Source organism: Brachionichthys hirsutus, chromosome 10, assembly GCF_040956055.1.
Source record: "Brachionichthys hirsutus isolate HB-005 chromosome 10, CSIRO-AGI_Bhir_v1, whole genome shotgun sequence".
NCBI classification, from domain to species: Eukaryota; Metazoa; Chordata; class Actinopteri; order Lophiiformes; family Brachionichthyidae; genus Brachionichthys; species Brachionichthys hirsutus.
The window spans coordinates 8,127,197-8,136,780 of record NC_090906.1 but is presented as its reverse complement, the minus strand read 5'-3'; the positions used below and the strand labels follow the sequence as shown (position 1 = coordinate 8,136,780).

At 43.8% G+C, this 9,584-nt stretch overlaps 1 protein-coding gene across 1 annotated transcript; it reads right to left on the bottom strand.

Annotated features, from left to right (window-relative positions):
- Nucleotides 1-1,198: 1,198 nt before the first annotated feature.
- LOC137900060 (calpain-5-like) lies at nucleotides 1,199-7,920 on the bottom strand. The gene is made up of 12 exons (XM_068744109.1): nucleotides 7,756-7,920; nucleotides 7,543-7,674; nucleotides 6,829-7,037; nucleotides 6,449-6,641; nucleotides 6,174-6,364; nucleotides 5,957-6,034; nucleotides 5,665-5,860; nucleotides 5,455-5,577; nucleotides 4,033-4,235; nucleotides 3,194-3,315; nucleotides 2,965-3,101; nucleotides 1,199-2,190 (listed from the first exon to the last, which is right to left on the bottom strand). The coding sequence occupies exons 1-12, from the start codon at nucleotides 7,918-7,920 to the stop codon at nucleotides 2,008-2,010; spliced, it is 1,932 nt and encodes a 643-aa protein (XP_068600210.1). The 3' UTR covers nucleotides 1,199-2,007.
- Nucleotides 7,921-9,584: the final 1,664 nt, after the last annotated feature.

Sequence of the window (9,584 nt, the reverse complement as noted above, 5' to 3'; positions counted from 1 at the left end):
GCGCTTCCCTTCTCCCTGGTCCGTGTTGATCTTATTCCTGCAGTTACGGGGATCTACTTTATGTCGATGTTTGGTGGCTTCATCCGGCGTTTCCCGTGCAGCATCCCTCTGTGTGGGTGTGCGTTAGGGTGGGGGAGTCAGCACTGGAAGATGCCTCATTCATGTTCTCCACCTTGACTTTAAGGTGCAGGGTAGCTGCTTAGTAATACTGTAACTCCATCATCCAGCAGATGTACAGAAGATGAGGGAGGGCAGGATGCGACAGAATCCATGCATGTAAAGCAAACGACACTGTATCCCATCTCCAACTGGGTTAAGATTGTTGGTGTGTGTATGTATGTAAATATGATGGGAAAGCCCTCCTTTTTCAGAATCATGTAGTGTTCAGGTTGCTCTATGGTATGTAATAATTGTTTTGCACCCTGGAAGATCCAAAAAAAATTTAAAACAAAGACAGTCTCTGCACTCCTGGATCCTGATCGCCCCCTCCCCTCCGCCCTTCATCCGGACCGAGAGCCGATGAATGCAGCACTCTGTGTGCGGGCCCACGCAGTCTGTCCTGAGTGTGTGTGTGTGTGTGTGAGTGTATGTCTCACGATGCTCCGCCGGCCCTGGACGTTTGGCCTCTGCACCATGTACAGGTCAGAACTTTGAGCACAAACGTGAAACCCAGGCCGAGGGACGCCGGCGATGTGGCGCCCTTTCTGTTGTTGCTCCTGTACATTCCTATCTTCTGAATGTGTAAACTTGTACATGTGGTGTGAAAATTCCTCTATTAATGTGTGTCAAGAGAATGGAACAAAGACAAACAATGTTACTTTTTAAATTATTATTATTATTATGACTCTTATTATTGTAGCTTTGTAAAACTGCTGATCCATCTGGCATACCTCAGCAGGCCTTTCCCCATCTTTGAAAAAAGGACGAATTAGTGACGGGGTAATAAGGTTTTGGATAAACTATTTTTAATTGTGGTTGAAGCAATAGACTTTTTGAACTTTGAATTGTGCATGGCTGTGTCTTGAGTGTTAAAAAAATAATAAAAATATTGCAGTTTGGGAACTGGACTGAAATAAAAAGAGGAAAAAAACGGCTTTGTTCAATGTTCGTAGGTTCCAGTACGTTTATTTTTATTTCTCACCACAAATGAAGTGAGGAGGGGAGTTCCTGAGCAGGTGACATCCCTCTGCCTGTCCAGTTCTATTTCCTCGAGTATAAACAACTGGTAGTTTGTTTTTTCTCTAAACATCTGACATTTAACCAAATACTGTGCCTTTTGTTATTTAGGGAGATTTTATTTTTCATTTCCATAGTTACAAGATGAATCTTGGTTTCCTGGAAATATCTGATCCTAGGATTATTTTTTCATGAAAATTTTGTATACATTTTCCACATACTGGAGCAGCGTATTCTGCATTTTTCACATTTTTATTTTGAAAGGATTTTCTTTTACTTTTACACAATCAACAGGGACAACTTAAACCATATCCTCTTCCTCCTCACATGGTTCATCTCAAATGTTCTTTCTTCAGGTAAATGCTTATGTGGCGGAAGATCCTGAGTATTCATGCTTGTCAAAATTATTTTTTATGCCATTCAGGGTTTCGCATTTTCTTTATTATCATGAGGTACAAACCAGGTGATATGAACTGATGTAAGAAAAAAAACCAGTACATTACAGTGATACATGATGTGTTATTTTTCATAATGCAGTCTTTCGTGTGCATGGTAAGACTTGCCACATTGCTCCCACTTCACTCACCGCGTCAATAGTTAACAAGCAAATTTCAAAAACATCAATATAAAAAATATAAGTTATTGAAAGATGGTTTAAAAAGACAGATATTCTCATAAAACCAACAAAAAAAATATTTCTCTGCTGGCTTCACAACTTGTCAGAAAAAATTCACTAACATGTAATTACTGGTGTAAATTCCCTCACACATCAGCACGGAGTTCCTGGGGTTCTCGCAGCTTTGATGGTGCCGCCTCGGCTCCCAGGCTGGGTCAGATGCCGAGCAGCTGAGTAGAAGTGACGATCCTGACGAAGATGAAGCCGGGCATCTCGTCGGCCATGTGCCTGCCCTGCTTCCTCAGCTGGAGCCTCTGAGGGTCGGGGGTGTCGCTCGCAGACCCAGACAGCACCACCTGGCCCATAAACTCATCCTTCACTGCATTGCTGTTCCACACCTGAGAAAGCCCGGTCAGCATCATAAGTTCCACACACTATGTATTTATTAATGTAGATAAAAAATGAAGTTAGGCATCAACTACTAGCAAGGAGCTCCTGGGCTGGTTTGCTGACCTGGCTTTTCCTATGTGGGTTACCTCAGAGGATTTTACACTTTGCTGCTCTAGCTTCGACTACTGGAGGACTTGTCATGGCACGCTTAAGCCCCTCTACTGCTCTACCGGTTCTGTACTTACAACACCCATTGCATGTTTACCCTATCCTGTGGAGAGGGATCCCTCCTCTGTGGTTATCCCAGAAGTTTCTTTTTTTTTCTCCACCTGCTAGGGTTTTTGTGTAGTTCTTCCCCCTCCCCTGGTTCGAGGGTTTGGGCTATATAAATAACATTGTATTGGATTATTATTTTAATGAATGATGTCGTATAAAAATATGTTTTTTCATTTTCTATATTCCATTTTAAGTTTTTTTGTGATGTACTTGCCACATAATCACAACTGCTATTGATCTGATATTAATATCCAACCACACGTTTTATTTTCAGAGTTAATTGATTACTTTGCAAGGTAATATAAATATGTGTATACTGTATACTAACAACTTGACTTTGAATGCATTTTTATTTATTTATGTGAATTCCCTTGCTTTTGCTCCCCAGGCCATTTTAAAGCACATTGTACTGACATCTAAAATGTCTTTTGACTAAACACAGAGCCGTCCATCAGAGTTTGTAAAGACATTTTGAAGATGCAGGATTTCGACATTCACCGTCTTACCTCGACAGTTATGGGCTTTCTGGGCTTCTTCCTGTAGAAAACTCCGCTGGTTGCAAACTCCGGTGCCAAGGTGTCCTTCTTGATGGTGGAATTTACCGAGCGGCCCTCACAGTGGATGATCACATAAGGGTCAGCACCTGCGAGACACAAAAATGTAAAGATCCATCTCCAGCAAAACACAATCGGTTGTACTGCGGGCCGACCGCCGTTGCAGGTTGACTCCTCGGACCTCCTGTGCTGTCCTGGTTCTGCAGCCCTTCAGCCGAGTGGACATAGACGTGAGTCACAGCTTGTGGGTACCCGAGGAATGAACTCCAGCATCTCACTTTTGGCTTATCCTCTACCAACTCCCTGTGAGAGAAGAGACTGTAAGGACCAGGATATGCACAGGTTCGATTACAGTACTCATCCATCCATCCGTTTCTATGCCAGTTTGTTCTTTGCAGGGGCTGAAACCTATCCCGGCTGGTCACTTATGAGCACCTTCACACATTTGAGCATATTAATGTCAGTGATGCACCGATATTGCACGTTTTTTGATCGCGGGAGGAAGACGTGGATGCGAGGAGAACATAGAGGCATGCATCAGCTCTGCCTCTTAGCCGAACTCTAACGTCTAACCGTTTTGCTATGAGGCGACCGAGCCGACTGCTGGTTCCACTGCTCCACCCGCCCTACATCTTTCTATCCACACACTGGAACAGACATTAGGTTTCATCGACACAACATCGCAAGCGCGGACGAGCTCCGTTCAAGTTCAGGTCTGCCAATGTCGCAATCTGGCTAAACAAAATCTCAAGCCAATAAAAGCTGTAGGCGATTTGTTACTTTAGTGATGTGATAAGAACAGAATTTTTACGGTCTCCAAACGGTCATTGAAGTGTTTTCCTTGGACAGTCTCCATCTAACAGCGTCTCAAATGAACATCTGTGTTCTCATTTATTTCCTGCATCTCCTGAAACCCGATAATTGGAAAAGTCTGACACCGTGAAACACAGATGATGCGCTGGTTCACACAAACACACACACACATACACACACTCGGCTTCACACCTCAGTCAGACGTACCTGCAGCCTGAATCCAGGTCGGTGAACACCCGGATCATGTATTCCCCCAGCGTCAGCGGGTCGAAGGTGGTGGGAAAGATGATGTAGCGGCCCTGTGGCAGCACGTATCTCAGGAACACTGCGCGAGCGTTGATGTAGGTAGACGTCGCCACCGTCTTTTGGGTCACGACGTCATGCATCCGGTACTTCCTGTTCACTTCCACCTGACGGAAGAAAACTATTTAGGTTTTAGGTCTTGATGACGGCACGTTTTTCCGGGATTTTTTTGTTTGTGAATGTACGGATTTCGGATTAGGTTCCACACCGGTCACTCTTCCAGGATGCCATATACAGCATGCACAAACCTGATTCAGGTTTCTCAGCTTTAACACATCTGGATATGAAAGAATCACACTATATATAATATAGAAATGTGAACAAACAGGTTTCTCTTGTAAACACCCAACACAATCGTGATCCCTGTCTGGATGAAACGGAAAACTGAGGTGCTACAAAGGGAAAAAGAAAGATCGTGTTCAGCATGTCTGGAGTCAGTCAGATGAAGGAATGGGAGGATGCATCACTTTTGCAATGACCAGAGAAGACTAAGCAGTAGTTCAGCAGGACTGTGTCACTTTTAATCACATACTTCCTGTCGCTTCAACTTTTATTGCTGTCCAGAACCTGGCGCTTTGGCAGCCCTTCTGTCAGCGTGATAAGCGTTTATAGAATGTGTGTCTGAACTTAGCCAGATCGCTGACAAGCAAGTCGCACTACGGGAAATGCGGCTATAGAGATTTGTTGGAAGCATGGCCTCATTTGTCTGTGGCAACTTAACTCCCAGGAAGTGGGTTAAATCCAGTTTGGCGAGTTTTGGGGGAGTTGTGAGAGAGGATCTCACTTCAGACCCGAGTAATCTAGAACTCAGTTGTGCTTCAGTTTTGTCTATAAAGTTGCTGCTAAGCTATGCACACAAAGCATTGGCAGCCTTTTGTGTGTGTTTTAATGTATTTACTTTATATAGCAACAGTTTGTGAATGTAAAATAAATCCTTTTTTGATCTCCAGCAAACAAACTAGCTTGCCTGTAGCGATTCCTGTAACGACTGCATAATGACCTCACTGGGACGGTGTCTGAACTCTTAGAGTGTTTGCTTCTGGTCCGTTTCTCAGCTTGAAACAATCAACTTGAGCATGCACATTTGTATTTATTCGTGTATGATTTAGCGTCTCGTTAAAATGCTCTGCTTTGCTTCTGATAAACCTTTCAAATAACATTTGTCTGTCATCAAAAGCCGTTTGCTTAATAAATGTGTTGGAAAAGTCCAACAAAGGCCAGAATGCGGTGAAATGTCCCGACAGACGTCTTAGACGAGCGCCATTTCCTCTGGAGTGACCTCACGTCTGGTTAGACTCCTCATGAGATAACAAGATTACACGTTACCCCTAAGACACAGAAGCCGATGCTGAGATTTTCTCCTTGACCATCCTTTCTGAAGATCTTCCTGTCTTTTTGCTGCAGGGAGATCAGAACTTCGTCGGTCTCCTTCGTCACATCGAACACGTACTGTGAGAAAAGAAGGCGTTGAAAAGCTCTGGCCCCACGTGCATGCGTGCGATGAAAGCGAGAGCGTACAGCCAGAGAGCGCGGTACCTGTGGGTTCTGCAGGAACGTCCGCTTGTTGTTACTACAGCCACCGCAGCGGTTCAACAGTGGGTCTCCATTTTTGGTCCAGCTCCCAAAGTGCACGACCTCGTTCCACGTCTTATGAAGGCTGATCGATGAAGTGTTGATCAGACGGCAAACGTCTACCTCTGAGAAGAACTTGCACCAATCTGTGAATGACATCCTATGGGCGTGAACAGAAAATGCGTGGTCAGCTTCTCTCTGGAAGATGAGGTCAGCTCCACAAGTGGAACCTCCATGGAGGGACTCAGCCGCTCACCAGAACTCCCCGTCGTCCTTCACTGTGATGCCGAGCTTGTCTCGCTCCACGTCTCCAACCTTCGACCATTCGTCAGAGCTGAACAACACATCGGAGCTCACGCAAAACAAAAACCATCTGGACACAAGTTCGCTTTCGCAAATATAATACACTTATCGACTTCTCGACTGTGTCTCCACGCGTTCCACAGATGCACCAATAGGGAGCCATGTCTCACCTGTCGCTCCATGGCCCATTCCATTCCGTCTTGCCCCAGGGGTTCCTCATGCGGATCAGAGGAATGGTTTCATTCTTGAAGTAGGCCCTCAGCCCGTGACCCAAACGCACCTTCTTTACTGCCGTTACAGAGTACGCATGACCTTTGACCAACCCGTTTCCCATCCGGGCCTCAATTTCGTGCCTCTCTGCCTGATGACGTAGAAAACAGTTTGTGCATTACAACGAGTTCCTCCAAAGAACAGTAAAGCAAACGCTCCGGAGCAGCAACCGCACCTTAATGGAGCAGCTTATGATTCCTCCGCGGTCGTAGACCTTTAATAGATCTTCAAACAGGTGGTCTTGTTTCTCCTGGTCCTGAAAGTAACCTCCTTCTTCCACGTTAACGGTTTCAGCCACAGCTCCGCTGAAATCCACCACGGCGTCTCCAGTGTTTCCCCCCTCCATGGACTCATAGCAGCCAAAGAGCCTGAACAGGAGGGGCTGTTTTTCTACAAATCTGTATTTTGTTATCGACAGTTACTAATATATCATATATTTCCTGTCGTATTCATTGATAAAGCCCAGAAAGTAGAAATAGTGGTTCTATTATATTATGAATTCTAAATAAGTTGTTACTGGTAGAATCAGAGCGTAAGAAATTAAAGGTTGCTGACTTAGCGTAAGCCTTCTCCAGCAGAGCACTCCAGAATTCATTATTGTCTGTCGAGTGGCAGTAGATGAGTTCTCCAGAGATCGTCGGCAAGCGGTCGTCCACCACCACATCCACCCATTCCCCAAACAACCAGAACTGAAAGTGGAAGATTCCGGCGTAGTCCTCCGGGTGTTTTGGATTCCATTCCTGCTCCTTGTTGTCAGGAATTACCTAGAAGCACAAAATCACAAAACAGGAATGTCAGGAGAATGCAAGGAGACTTTTTCAGCTGAAGCAGAGGGGTTTCCTAGTAAAATTAGCCATTCATTTATGAAGATGGAAATACTTTTTATCAAAATAGCTGCAGACAGAAGCCATTAATGTGGCGTCTTTTATTAAAATAAAATCAGAACTTATGGGGCAACAATCAAATACTGCTGAATTAGCATCTGTATGAGAGACTGAGTTTTGAACAAGAAAGCCATCATCAATAGACAAGCCTAAAATGTGTGAGGCAGAAGATCCTCCAAAGACTGCCAGTCACAGTTTGTGTTCTCTAAACAGGAGAGAAAACCCTGGGAGATTTTACCGACTAAAGCTTCTCCACAAACTAAGACACAAATCTGATATTTAATTAATTTAATTTGACTCCTAAACGTCTAAACGTTATCAGAACTCCAACGTTTGGTTAATGATGCGTAAACCGGCTCGCATCACCGGATTAACATGAAATCACCTTTTTCCAGAGGTGTGGTTTCAAAGCGAGACAAGAGCAGGCAGCAACAAACCAGCAGTTTCCCACAACGCCCTGGTTCAGATCATGGGCGCTGATGCCTTCCACAAACAGGTGGGGGTCCTCGCTTATCTCCTGCAACATTTAAAAGCCAAATTAACTTATTAAAAGGTGAAATAGGACTCGTGTTCATTTGCTTCCTCCTGCGCCACTCACCCGCGGTCGTTTCCACTGCACATAACCAGGAGGAGGTTTCCTAAAATACAGCGAAGCGTCGCTGGCTGGAAATTCGGGATCCTCAAACAGCTTCTTGTCATTGATGCAGTTCTTCTTTAGTTCCGAGTAGTGCTGGTTCTTGAACGGGACGGCAGAGGAGAACATGGTCCAGATGTTGAAGCCTACCAGCTGCAGAACGATGACAGAGACTTAACGCACCGCTTTGTTTTTATACGGGCAGGATCCTCTTGAGAATTTTCCGGATACATCCTTCCTGATGCATCCCATAAATCAGATCACTGTTCAATTCCCAGATCAACAGCAGGCTGTCCAGCAAGCGAGAATCCTTCCAGACAGATTCACGATATATTTTTAATAGCATCTTAAAAACTGAAATATGCAATTATGTGATATAATAAAACACAAATTTTAAAAACTGCTTTTACAATATGAAGACTAATTTTATGTCTGTCACACTTTAATGCCAGGGAGCTACCACTGTGTGTGTGTGACTGGCATTTTAATAGAGCGGTGTTTACCACTAGATCGCCAGTGTAATAGCTGTATTTATAGAACCGACGACCAACACAGGAGTGTTCTCTGGAGAATGATGATAGCTTAACTCGTTTGGTCACCTAGCTCTGACCGCTCAATGTTAAAACAGGAAGAAGAAGAAATCACACAATTATGGTGACTTTGGATAAATCCTTACATTCCATTTCTGCTAAAATTAACATAAAGCCGCATATAAAACTGAGTTTACTGCAGGAGACAGGCTGTAAACTGAAAGAGCGATTGTTCAGCACAAGAATCCCGCAAACACAAGTTTTTAGGTACAGACAGGGCAGGAAATGAACCCGATCGGGCAGGTACAGTAAAAAAATAAAAATGCTAGAGATAAACCAGGATAAGAGGAAAAAGATGAAGGAATGAAAAAGTGCCCACACTATACCTTATTGACAGCGCAGGGTTCCTTCCTGATTCCCTGCTACCTGTCTTTATCACCCTCCCACACAACCATGGCCTATTTAAGCAGAGCCACACCCTGAATGTGTTTGCTCTGTGTTTTTTAACTCTGGAGTGCAACACTAAAGAAAAAGGAGTGAAATGTGTCCAGATGTAAAAGAGCTTTGCTTTTTAAATGAGAAAAATACATTCTCCGGGAGTCCAGTGTGTGTGTGTGTGTGTGTGTGTAATCGGTGTGAGAGTTCCTGGCTACTGTTGTCGGGCAGGTTATTTTTGGTTGGTTATTTACTCTTGTTTATTGGATCGTTAGTATATTACTGTTAAAATGATTCCCTTCCAGAATGTCCATTTAAAGTATTCAGTCACAGTTCAGTGTATGAACTTTCACATTCCAGACTGTTCTCTCTTCCTTGCTGGGACACAGTGAGACTGAGACCTTTTCTATTTTTAAGTATAAAGTTTCTGCCTTTTTTCAATGTTTCTGTCATGTTTCAAAAAGTAATTTATAAAGGAGCACAAGGTACGTGAAACATCACCAACAGTCACTGACACAAGTCCCCGCATGTCATTTAGTGTAAGGACGAACAGGCTTAGAGGTTTGAAGCCTGGCAAAAACATTTTAAGAAGTGCAGGAAATGAATCAAAGGAAACACACAGCGACTCTTACATAGTTGCTATGCGGCCACAATGAAGCACAATTATAAACAGGAACAACTTACCTGATGAAAGGTGTCTAATACTAGTAGTCAAGAGCTTCAGCACCTTCAACGTCCTGAAAGGCTGATGTGACTCAGTCCCACATTTCAGTAAGAAGAACCGTCACCCAAAAAAATAAAGTTTTCAAAAGTTCAGTTGCACTTTTC

What these genes read in the sequence shown, in the direction of transcription:
- LOC137900060 (XM_068744109.1), bottom strand. Translation starts at nt 7,920, where the DNA reads ATGTTCTCCTCTGCCGTCCCGTTCAAGAACCAGCACTACTCGGAACTA. An exon ending in AATGGGCCATGGAGCGACAG is followed by an intron (nt 6,035 to 6,173) that starts GTGAGACATGGC and finishes TGTGTTGTTCAG; the next exon opens with CTCTGACGAATGGTCGAAGG. An exon ending in GAACCAGGACAGCACAGGAG is followed by an intron (nt 3,102 to 3,193) that starts GTCCGAGGAGTC and finishes TGTGTCTCGCAG; the next exon opens with GTGCTGACCCTTATGTGATC.